This window comes from Convolutriloba macropyga, chromosome 7 (assembly GCF_964194025.1).
Source record: "Convolutriloba macropyga chromosome 7, txConMacr16.3, whole genome shotgun sequence".
NCBI classification, from domain to species: domain Eukaryota; kingdom Metazoa; phylum Xenacoelomorpha; order Acoela; family Convolutidae; genus Convolutriloba; species Convolutriloba macropyga.
Window position 1 is genome coordinate 44,508,627 of NC_134474.1, and position 13,143 is coordinate 44,521,769.

At 35.0% G+C, this 13,143-nt stretch overlaps 1 protein-coding gene across 4 annotated transcripts in view; it reads left to right on the forward strand.

The window, feature by feature from the left end:
- The window catches only part of LOC142342898 (arrestin red cell-like), a 553,550-nt gene extending 548,869 nt beyond the window's left edge, over positions 1-4,681 (forward strand). For 2 of the 4 annotated variants that reach the window (XM_075394553.1, XM_075394555.1), the window contains 3 exons: positions 3,021-3,035; positions 3,690-3,775; positions 4,299-4,681. In XM_075394553.1, coding sequence (XP_075250668.1) covers positions 3,021-3,035; positions 3,690-3,775; positions 4,299-4,537 — 340 coding nt within the window. In that variant the 3' untranslated portion in view covers positions 4,538-4,681. The remainder of the gene's footprint in view (positions 1-3,020; positions 3,036-3,689; positions 3,776-4,298) is intronic. The other 2 variants (XM_075394554.1, XM_075394556.1) reach the window with 1 other exon arrangement.
- Positions 4,682-13,143: the final 8,462 nt, after the last annotated feature.

Below are 13,143 nucleotides of genomic sequence, written 5' to 3' on the forward strand. Positions count from 1 at the left end.
TTTTTTTTTTTTTGGTCAGAAATTTTTATACCATAAACGTTTCTCTAGCCTCTCCACTTGTTCGAGAGCAATTCGTCCGACGTTAGTCGGTTTCTTTCTGTGTCTTTTTTCCTTTTTTCGGGTCTTTTGAGTTCGAGTGATCAATAAAACTCTTTTTGAGTTTTCTTCATTGAGTATAGCAATGTTGGTTCAGAAGACATAAACACTTCATACTTATAGCGAAAGTTTTTAATTTGTTGCTAATTTCATCTTTTTTGGCAGTTTTTGTTTTTTGCCTGCCTCGACATGTCTCTTAAATGACAAGCAAGACCTCTCTTAGATGCCAAGTTTTCTGTTCTCACTCTCTTGAGTTTCTGGTAGGAAACATTGGTTTTCAACACCTTTACACAAAAGTAACTACAATTTAAATGCTATCGTTCTTATTTTTTCTTACGTATGAAATTACTCGATCTCTTTTTGGCTGTTAATATTGAACTTTTGTGACCGTCAAGTCACGTTTTTCCAAATCTTTATTCAATGAATCGTTTTTCAGAGGAATTGTTTTAATGTTCATATGCGTTACGTCAAACCCTTCATATGTCAAAAGACGACTCCTGTCAATGAAAACTGTTAACAATTAAGTATCGCAAAAAAGCAGAGCCAGAACTAATTCACATAATGCCTAGTTTTGCAAAGTCGGGTTTTTCTATACTGGGTAATATTAGAAGAGTAGCTAAGCTCTTTTTGTAGTCCTTTACCATGTTTTTAAGCGAGAAGAATCGGAATTGAACTGATTAAGCCATTTTAATCTGGGTATTATAGATTGCATCAGTAATTCCTAATCTGTTGCTATTTATATTCTACAGCACGAAATCTATGTTGAAACTATTTTGGCAATCTGTCGGCTGTGATTATTCTGCCTCAGTTTTTGTTGCTTGCGTTGAGCTGAAGCGATTTTGAATCATTATTGCTGAGCGAGCGGAACTATATTGCATTAAGGTGAGCGGAGCTATAGTGCGGTAATCTTGTTGTTTACGAACCAAGGTGAGGATACGAGCCAAAGGGTCGTTATGTTGATTGCTGATTATCTGTTTTTAAATCTGACATTGAAACATGATTGTTAAAGTCAACCCGCACGTGAGACGAAGGATATTAGGCCAAGCTGTTGAACAGAAGTCAAAAGCAGAGAAAGGGGTGAAAAAAAGGAGTGGTTTTTGGCCAAAATGATCTTATTCAGACAAAATAATTCAATTCAAGTATATTAACAAAGAATTGTGGGTCTGGCAGCCGTTTTGACCATACCAAATATTGTTTGGTATTTAGGTGCAATTTGGAGCTAGTTTTTGTCATTTTGATGGTTTTAGCAGTTTTCGCTCTTATAAGTTATAACAGTCTCTGGGAAGTTTTACGTTAAAGTTAGCCTCTCGGCAGTTTTATCCTTGTTGATTTATTTTGTTTTCAATTTTGTTATCAATCTTTTCATGTATTGAAAACGGTGAAAGTAACTCTATTTTTGACTTGTTAGTGTCTAGTTTGAAGTTTTGGATTTCTGTCCTTTAGTGCGCATTTCAGAACTGTTTTTTTGTGCTATTAGATTTTTGGCACCAAACAGTTTTTTGGTGGCGATGATCATACACTTGAAAATTTGATACGACAGGTTCAACGTCAGAAAATGAAAAAATTTATGTTATTGATTTTATACGTTCAATTCGTTTTTGAGTTCTCTGCTATGCATTTTATCGCATAGACAGTCATTGGTTTGGTCATAAAGGATTGCAAGCTCAGGCGAGTAATAATTTGGACTCGCGGCTTTCAAATTATTTTCAACAATAAATGAGATTATTTTTTCATGTCTCAGGTTTATTTCCGGAAGTTTTTAGGCTATGTTTTTGATTCGTCGTTTCACGCTTAATTTGCGTATTACATTTGTTCCCTCCGTAAAGCTAAAAAAGAAAAATTATATCTCTAGAAAGAGTTCTTTCGTCATTTGGGTGAATAGATCTTGAACATACGTGACTTGCATCACTCAACAAAAGTTTAAGGTCCAAGTTCAACCAATTAATATAAAATCAAAGAAACGCATGCGTAATAAAGATCCATAATAAGAGATTCTGTGGAGTGAAGTTGAAGTCAAATCGAAATATCGCTTGAAAGTTTTTGTTCATATTTTTTATCAACTCACTCTTGTATGTTTTGATTTGAATTCTTCAACTTCATTCCATAGAAGCCTTTTTAATAGGGACTTTTATTACACATATGAGTCTATTTCGCTGCTATTCCTGCAAGCTAGTGGAATATTTAATACTGCGGTACCTCACTGCATTTAATCTATTAAATTTTGGCTATATCCTTTTATTCGTGACGATTTAATCGGACTCAAAATTGCTCGCATTCGTACAGAACTGATTTGTTTTGTTCTAGAGTAGGTTTAGTGGATCATATTAAAAATTAAATGTCCAATTGCGTCAAATTGTCTGTATATTATTGCTGTATCTAAAATTATTGGTTCCTGTGGTTTGGGTGCCAAAATTATTCAACGACCATTGTGAAAGCCAACATGTTGATCTATCGATCAGATTTAATTTTGCATTAAACTTGACAGAAATTGAAGGTATTGACGTTGGAGTGTTGTGCCATGAAGCAGCTCATGCATCCCCACTATGTTAAGGAGATTGCATGTATTTTTTATTACCAGTTTCCACCAAGAGAAAAATGAGAAGTACTTAGTAATCCTTCCATCAGACCGATCACCTGAATAATTGAAAAGTAGTAAACTTTGATAAACAAGCTGGTTCATTCAATTTTTGCGTCTGGTAGCTAAGTACAAGTAGAATGAATTAACACAAGGCGCAATTGTAAGTATGATGTTTTCAGTAATCCTTTTCAACTAGTAACAGTACAGATACCTTCTTCCAAGTTAATAACCGAGAAGTTTTTTGTTTTTTGACAACATGCAACTTGAGTTGATCTTTTGCAATGATTGATCTTATATCGATGTTACAGCTTCGATGATTGATCTGATTTGTGTGTGTGTGGCTTAGATTTGGGAAGAACGCGTGAGTCTCCAAGTCTAGTCTCCATTAGTGTGATACCTTTATTGGTTCTGTGTTAAGCAACAACAGGATGTCATCCTGTGAAGAAGAAAAGACAGTCGTCCTGTTTATATATGTACAACTTTTCTTTGGCGTGTTGTTGTTTGTTGATGTTTCAGTCTTCACTCTTAACTATTATGTCATCCCCTTCTGTAATACTACTTCCTTTTAACTTGATGGAGTCATACTAATGCGTATTGTGAAAATGTGTTCATATTTCACCTCTTCCTCCCTCGTCTTTTTCTTTTCCTCACTTGCTGTGCATTAACGCAAGTATGCTTTTTTTCTCTCTCTCTCTCTCTCCATCGAACAAATTGCATTTGCATATTTCTATAGCTTCATGTAACCATCAAACACTACGTGAATTTTAATCAGCCGCAAGCCAAGTGGAGCAATTTTTCATGTGCTTTCAAATGTCAATTTGTGTGTAGATAACCACTTGATCAAATAAGGAGATCTTATTTGAAGTGTACTTACTCAATCGTCAAGAAATAAAAGTTTATCATGTTTGTTCAGTTTAGTAATTGTATTCGCTTTGATGTGCTTTTGACTGTTCGCTTTGACTGTTCATCTGTGTGTTTGTTTGTATGTTGTTTGTTGATGTGTTGTTGTGTTCAGAGATGTCTCAGTTGAGCTGCCCTTCACCCTGACCCATCCGAAGGCGGAGGAGCCAGAGCTAGCTTTCCAAAGTGAAGTTATTCCAGGTACTCTTACAAACTCAAACTCAATCGATAGAAAGGATACAGTTTATAGAATCTCATGGTTTCGTAAAAAATGGGATGTAGAAAAAATGGATGCACATTTTGAAGTGTAAAAAATAAGATTAAAGCAATTTAGCCCATTTAAAGCAGAAGTTTTTAGTTGTATCTCGTGTTTCTTCAACTATTTGAAAAGGGACCTAGATTAAGAGGAGCAAACTGTAAAGAATCATAAAGCAAATAAAAAATTCTAACGTAACATCAACTAACACTACATTGTACCGAACTGCTCTGTACTCGCATACGTAATTCCTCTCAATTCCTGCTTCTCTAATGTCAAGCTTCTAGAGCCAGTTGAACTGTAGTTTGGAACTGAAAGTTGTAAATTTTAACTGTCATTATCCAGTAAATTGGTCAGGGCTGTTTAATTGACTGTGAATAATTAACTAAGTTACCCTGGGAATCGGGTTCCAAGTCAATTTAATATTATTAATAATAATTTACATAAGGAACAATTTATTCTTGTTAGGTGTGACGAAACAAACAGTAGATCACAACCTGATCAACTTTGAGACGCAGAGTGCAGCTGCCTCTGAAGTTGACAAGGGATCCGAGACTGCTTCCAATGCGGCTGCTGGTGGAGGTGGAGATCTGAGTGGCCTCATCATTGGAGGTGAGGCTGTTCAGTTCGAAGACGATGACTTCATCTTCGAAGAGTTCACCAGGATGCGCCTGAAGGGAGCAAATGCGGAGGACGTCGAGGCATAACACCCAAAACACATGACCCCTTCCTCCCTAACTACTCTTACAGTAGCCACAGTGTCGGGATTGCACAGTATAATTGTTCTGCAAGTGAGTTGTGAGAGCCCCGCAGGATCCCTTGGTCTTTCCCTTTTCGCTTAAAAGCAGTTTCACCCTATTTTATAAACTAGGGTTTTTTTTTTATAAACTAGGTAATTTTGAATTGTTTAATATATAAGAAATGGTAGTATTGCGCTGAGTCAAGTTTTGAATTTTCTTCAAGATGTTGAGAATTTAGGCGCTTTTATGCAGCCAAACAAAATTTGAAATACCTTGCCATTACATGCAAAATGATGCACTTGACAAAAGTTTGCCAAAATGTGTGGTTAACTCCAGAATGTAATTGCAGCAATAAACGGAAAAATACTTTTTTTTGCTATCTCTTTATCCTGAAGATCACTGTGAATATGCTGCTGAGAATGTCTGATCTACGAAGAGAATTGCAGAATTATGGAAAAATAATAAGAAAATCAACTCAAAATGAACTGAAAATGGTTTGAGAAGGGGAATGAACCGAAGGGATCTCCGTCGCGCACTCTATCAGTGTCCATGTACCTATCCAAAAAACTCTCTCTCACACTTAGCTTTGTATCAATGACCAGATCTACTCTCTTCTTTCTACTCAACTATTTCCTACACACACTCTTCGTGAGACCACCGCACGGTTGCTATAGTGGTCTTTCAGTTGTGATCATCTCTGGTGTGTCTCTTCACATTGCTCAGGAACTACGCAAGCTCAACGATAGTCGCTTTTTATGTTTTCGAAAGCAAGATGATTTTTGAATGAAGTTATACCGAAGTAAAAAAAATAGAAAAAATAGCAAGCTTGAAAAGCTAGTCTTGATTCGGTCAAAATTTAAATCTTGATTCGGTCAAAATTTAATAATAATAAGTTATAATACTTTTAATTGGATCTGATTGATAGCGGGTGTAGTGGAAAATGCGCAGAAGGCATATTGCGCAATGTACTTAGTTCCGAGTGATGCATGTTTGGTCTACACCAAATAATAAGCCAGTATTAACATGAGATATGTTTGCAGTACATACCACAGCCCTTTAAGTACCATTACCTCCTCCTTCCTACTCCTCCTCTAATAAGGAACCAACCACCCATCTTTATTTCAAATTTTAATTTCAATTGTCAGTAGATTAGTTAGTTGCTTTCAGTGTCCGTCTCTATATACACTAATGCTTAAGCTCCTGGATAACTCCTTGGAATTAGAGTGAGTGCTTTGTAATAAGCTATTGACATTTTAGATAGTTGTGCTGTGAAGGGATTTATTCGGGACATCTTTTAAAAACTAAATCTTATATTTTAAATAACTTCCTTTTTGTTTTCTCACCTGGAAGCATTGAATATACTTATCGTGCATGATCTTTCAAAAACTAAACAAAACGGGCCTAAAGAACAGTTAAAAGAGCAGTCAATGACTACTATTGTTTAATTTAAAATTCCTTTAAGAATTAAATTGCTTTAATTGGCCACCACTTGGCTAGAACCATTCTATCAATGACCTGTAAAGTAGGTTGGGTTGCTCTTCGCTGAAGCTTCGTTTGCACTTGAACACTGCTAAGTCTCTAGAAAACAAATTTTCAAAGTACACTGAATTGCGCCTTAGTGTTTACAGCTTTCCAAAAAGTAAAGAAGGGTAGATAACAAGAAACGCATGTCCAATATCAGAGTAATTGTAGATATATGATATGAAATCATTCCATGAGGTATTTTATCTTATGTTGCTGATCTTGAATCCCTTTCAAATAAAAATGTTAAAGTGAAAACACTTTCTTCGCTTTCGCATATGAATAGTAGTTGAGGGTATAGTTAATAGCGCTATTTGATTAACTAACTGTTCTGGTATTCGGCGGTCAAGTTGACGAAAGATCTCTTAATTTCTAACAGTGGTATGAAAGAACTCGGGAGCTACTTTGTGCCATAAATTATACTGATGAGATGATTGTCGCTTCTAAACGGTGTTCGATTATTCGATCTTTTACTTGTCTCAAGATTATGTTAATCTCAGATCATCACATTTGGTATGATATAATGAATGCAATGACATTGGATATTTTTGATGTTCTATCGATTATTTCACTCTTGAAACTCACTTAATTTGTACTATATAGGTCTTCTGATTATTCATGTCGCAATATTTCCTAATTTTAAGTTTGTATTTTTCACTAATCACTACTTTAGTGAACGCGCTCAACAGGAAACAGTTTAGTTGCAACAGCATTTATTCAATGGCACTTAACGACAGATGATTAGTTATTAATTGTGATTATATTTGTCCTTCAGTGCAATGTATTTTGTATCTTTGATTAGTGAGACAGAACTGCACTCTTTTTGACCTTGGGACTATTTCACGTGAACTATTTCTTTCACCAATTTCCATTCTCGACAACGAACGATCAATAAATAATTTTCTTTTTGAGTAATCTTGATCCCGAATAGGTTATTTTAGCCTAATTGAGACGTCAAAATGAATGAAATACATGTATTTAATTGAAATGAATTACCTGGTTAAATGGGGGTTGAAATCGTGATAAAAGAGTTACAAAAAGTATTTCAGAGAATTTACAGACCAATTAGTCAATAATTGAAATAGTTCCCACGATTTAGTCCTGATCTCCCGCAGGGCGCTAGACTTGCCCTCAAGGGTCCTTAAAACTTATTAACCGTTAGTGATACCACAGTAATACATTTGTAACTCTTCAAAATGGACCGCCGGTGCATGCGCTTACTTGCTGCTGAGCTGTGCTGCTGCAATTTGATGTCATATTATGTTTGTTCGGATCTGTTTACCCTCCCCTCCCACCCACCACCCACCCCAAAACTTATGAGCATTTTTTGCATTGACAATTTGTAGAGACTGATAATCACAATTAAGTACTAAAATACACCAATTTATGGTAGCAAAATATTACTTAACTGTTTTAATGTTCCAGACGAGGGGGGGGGGGGGGGGGGGGGTAGAATACGAAACAGTTCCGTATGATCTTTTCAGTTCCGTTAATCCTTTATTCTATGACCCCTTTTGTGAGAAAGTTATTATTTCAGGAGAATCGAATAATTTTATTAGTTTGTAAATTGAATTAGTTTGCAAAACGAGAATGCTAAATTTACTTTTTTGATGTCTAATATATTAAATAGCCAAATCTATAAATTTGTGTTTTCCTTCCAATTCAAATTGAATGTTCTTCCCTTCAGTTCTCGAAATATTTGAGCTAACAGGTAAACATATTTCTTAATTCACATTTCAGAGATACTAAGTATGAATAGGTTAGACAGGTCGGGCTTTCCGCCGTATTATCATAATTCGACCGGGATCATTCTGTGACATTTTAACATTCAAACCCCCGAAAAAGGAGCCTGAATATTGGATGATTTTTAATGCAGAAATAGAAGTAGCATTGGTAAGGGGTAAGGTGTTTTCCCGGGTTTTGATTCCCGCTAGAAAGAGATTGAAGAATGCAAAGGAGAGTAACGCTTTGAGATCTTTGCAACAGTTGCCCCCTTGCAAAACGCGCGGGGGGAGGGGCGTTCTTGAATAGAATTCCGACAAGCAATTTACAGACCAATCAGAGAAGAGTGTTAATGTTCGACGCTTGCATATAGTATGTTGAACGCATAGTTCAATAAAGTAAGCAATGATAGCGCAGTTAGCCGAAGGTTAAAATTGCGAAAGGAACTTCCAACTGGCGGGTCGATGGGCGCGCATTGCGCCACGATTCCGGATTGCAGCCTACAATGCATGAGAGGCATGGCGGTGAACAACGGTCCACAATCGCGATCAAACTTATATTTGGCTCTCTAAATTGTTGGCCCAATATTATTGATGTGTAACACAGAAAAGGGGATTTTATTGGGTACCAGGAATAGGGAATCGTAGAAAAGATCCAAACTATGCAAGATTAATTCAGAAAGCAATCTTGCATATTAACTTTTTATTTATGGAATGGTGCATACACGATGGATGCACAAGGGAGTCAAGAAGCACCCTGAAAATTGATGAAAGTTATCATGGGTTGCCACGTAGAAATCGAGCATAGAAGGATTATACAAGATGACAAAAATTGTACGTTATTTTGCACGATCCTTGTTCGATTACTAGAAAATTGTTTGTTACTGTATGTGTACAGGGACATCATATATAATCTTTGTACATAATAAGGAGACTATCCATATTTGTTCCGACCCCTCTTGAGGAGGGGAGGAACTATATACTCAAATGAGTTTTTTTTCAGTCAATTTAGGCCGATCGATATATTTATCGTAGAGAGTTGAGACTGGTATCATTAGAAAGCTTGTCCAGCGTAGAATATGGAATTAAAAAGATTTTTTTGATTTTCGTTTTTAACAGGAAGATATCGGGGTTTAAACTTTCGAGAAAATAGAGTGAATTCCGTTGATTTCATTCACCTTTTTTCGGAATTTTTTATTAAAATTTTGCCAATTTTGATAAAATTTAGTAAAATTTTTCCAGAAAATGTTTTTTTTACGTTTAAAGACAAAATATATTGTCGGCTATTTTCAATGAATTTTTTTTGTCACAAATTCCGGCTAATTATTTAACAAAATTCAGACTTTTTCATCAAAATCAGCACGAAATAAGTTTCTTTAGTCCACTCTGATTAAATTTGCAGTAAGTGCACACCCAAACACCACTAACACAATTTTTTAGACTGAAAAGGGGGCTAATTCCGCTTCAACCTTCGTTGAGAGCGCTCTAAATAAAACTTTGCCGTTTTTTGCTAACTTTATTCGTTGATTATCAAAAACGCAGAATTTATTTTTGATTTTTTAACTAACAAAATATCGATATCTTTGACATTCCAAAAATTATGTATTTCTAATGGAAGCTCCTCATTAGCAGGACTAGTTGTGTACCAATCTTGGACCGTTACAATCCAAAAAATAATTCGGATTGTCGTCAGTCGGTTTTTTATAAAAAATAATTCAATCTTTTTTGTTTTAATTAAATAACAGAACATTTCAAATCAAAGCTCACTAGTGATAGGTCCTATTGGTTTTCTAATTAGCTCGAAATTAACTTATCTATCTGATTGCTTGAAAGCTTATGTTCGTTTTGACTTTTAAAATATTTGATTTTTAAATAAAAATTGGCTTATTGAACTTTGCCTCCAATTTTCTTTTAATGTGGTCAACTTGTAGCTTAGTGTCAGCAATCAAAGACTGCTCCTTCTTTCTCCTAAATTCAAATTTAATCTTGGTTGCGGTTTTATGCCTTAAGTTATGGTGTTCTGGCTTTGATACTACTAGATTTCATATTTTTTTAATTTTTAGGTATTTGCCCCTTTTTCATGTTTTCTAGTTTTGTCAAATTATCACGTTATTGTCAGTTCATATATACCATTTTTCGCATTCAAAATAACGATCAATTGGTAGTTATCAAATCCTTAAACATATAGATTGTGGTTCCTTACCGCTTCGACAGTACTTTCTTGAAGAATTTAATTGAATTTTTTAATTTTGTCTTTAACTGTCGTTTTTACTTTGTCTTTTTAGTCGTATTTAATTTCCTGTACAATAACCCGGTTTGGTCCCTTTTTTCCTGAAGGATTAGATGAGCCGATGTTCTGATATTAGAAATTAGATAATGGCTTTCATGACTTTGAAAACAATTGTTTTCCAAAATGAAAAACAAAGCATTTCTACTTCGCAATTTTGTTCCTTTTATTTTCTGTTTGTTACCTGGTCTCGTTAATTAAAGGTTAAAGTTGACATTTTTTTGCCAGGAGAGGGTGTCAAAAGGCATTGGTGTCACAAAATCTAATGATTTTAAAGGATTCGTTATGACTTTACTGGCTTCGACACGGGTTGTCCACAAAAAAAAGTAAATTAATTTTTGATTTTTGTCCTATTTCACGTTCTCCTTTTAGACGTAGGACTTCTTCTGGATAATTTCAGGTCTTGAGGGCTTCATTTGGAAGAAGAAACGAACCTATTCAATTTTTTCTTTTTGTAATTAATGGCTTTCATGTCTGGAAATAAATTTTTTTCGAAAAAATAAAGTTACATAATTTTGCGTTTTTTTCTTTTTTGTCTAATTGTTGCTTTTTTTTCATTAATGAGCGGCTACATAATACATTATCGGTGTTCGACGAAGGTGCAATCGAACATATTTTGGGGGCCAAAGTATGGCTTTACGGCTTCCAAAGCATTTTCTGGCAAGTTTTAATTGATTTTTATTTTGTCCATTTGTTGTTCTTTTTGTAACTGCATAAAAAATTGAATACCAAGAGTTCTTAATTCACTTCTATAGAAACATTGGTAATTTTAAATCTATGGGATATTTTAGTTGATTCCTAATGGTTTTCATTACTTTGAAATTAATTGTTTTTTTTTTTAAATTCAGCGAATTTTCTAGCTTTAAAGTTTCTGTTCTTTTTTGTCTTATTGTTACCCAGCTTTATTATGAACTGGTGAATAACCATTTTTTTCGGGTGAATTACAAGTTATTTTGTTTATTTTCAGTTTTATCTGACGCTATTTTGACTTTGTTATTAAGTTTTGTTTTTTTAAACGGACATAAATTTTTTGATGTAATTAATGTTTGTTGTTGTTGTTTGATTTTGCCGTTCGTCTTCGTTCGCTTTATTAATAGCGGCATATATCATCAATCTAATGCATCATTTTTACTCCACTGAGTTATTTGCTTTGGAGGCTATCTTTTCGTTCATACACCAGTTTTTTTTTTGAAAAAAACTTGAATTTTTTGTGTTTGTCCATCTGTTCCTCATTTGGTAGACAATTATGCCAAAATTGTGGATGAGCGGGTTCGGAATCTTATGTGCAATCGCACATTGCCGAGCCGCCTTGTTGATCTTGTTTGAACACTTAGAAATTGCGTTAGTTATCATGTTGTTTATTTAGACCTGAATGAAACATCTAGCTTATAAAATGTGTATGTTCCTTCAATAATTGCCGGGAAATCATGCAAATTGTATATCTTGTACGTATGCTTATCGGTGCTAACTGTGACTCTGAATGACCGTCGAGAATTTTGTATATAGCAACCTGGATTTTGATAACTTTCTGTTTCTTTAAAAATCAAGGAATGGCTGCATGTTCAACGATAGTGCTTAAAAGTACTCTTTTTAAAGAATTATTATAAAGAATCACTAAGCAGCAAATGAAAAAGTCCACCAAAACATTCACCAGTTGAATACAATTTTAGGCCTTCATATGGCTCTTTGATTTACACCACCCTTGATTTATATAAATTGAAAGAGAACAAGTATTTTTACGTTTAAATAGCTATCGATCGAGAACGCTTCCACGGTTAGTCATTTTTAATGCTGTGTTTTCTACATGATCCAATTTCAAGAAAAAAATTCAATCTGAAAGCTATTAACTGAATTTTTTCATATTTTGAGGAATCGTGAAGAGCAATCCACAATCGGATCTTCTCCGTTTGTGCCCTCCCAGCTTAGTGGGTGCATATTATTTGCTCCCCAGACGCGCATGCCATAGTTTTACATGGTGATTTACCGCGTCATGGCACGTGCTGTGTAGCGGGGGGAAGGGCATAATGTACAATGGAGCAAACGGTAAAGATTTCCATATTAATTGAATGTCTGTTCATTATATTATATCCCTAGTCAACAAGAAAACTACATTAAAGAGTGAATCTGGTGTTTAAAATTTGATCCATTGGGTCCGTTGCTGTTTTCTTTTACTTCATGGCCAATGAAATGAAAGAAATAAACACACCTGATACTCAGTTGATGGCTTTATTGCCCGGTAAGAACAGCAAATTTAAATAAAGTAAACAAATCCTTTTAAATGTTGGACCTGAAAGACCTCTTTTTGTGAAAAGACAAATGTGAAACTTGATCGATTTTAGATTTGTCACCTATTGATAGAGAAATTAAAAACGATTTGTTAAGTTTATTTAAGTTGGCGATGGTTGCGAGTTGCTGGGAGCTCCTATAGGAATCGAAACAAAATTAATTCATGTTTGCGAAAGGAAGCAAGTTTCAAAAATGCTTAAAAATGAGCTACCCAGATGATGCACAATTGGCATTAAGATTTCTCTGACACTGATTGGGGCACCACAATTTATCTATCTCTGTACCCATACAAGAACAATTGAATTAATTGAGGTCATGAAACGTTTTGACAAATTCCAAAGAATTTGGATCAGTTTCTCGGAGCAGTTTGTTCTGATAACTCATGACAGCATCCATGCCTCCCAAATAGTTTTCAATTTCAGAAGTCAGACAATCTCAGGAACACTATAAAGTTAAGGTGGCATTCATGACAACATTGAATTGTTTGAAAAAGCCACAGGCCACTCTCTCAAATAGGCACCTTACTTTGCAGCTGTAGTTTATTGGGGTTGTCATCTTTGCCAAAAATTCCAAGAGGCTTTAGATCTTAGAAAATATCCAGACATCAAAGAGAAAAAGCTAGACTTGCGTCACTGTCTCTTCCACAATCAGGCGCGTGGTTTGCTGCAGCTCCCATACTTTTTTCGGCTTGCAGTTGTCCTACAGATTTGGTTTATAAGTTCTCTACGTTGAGACAAAACGGCCTTATTGCTTTTCTG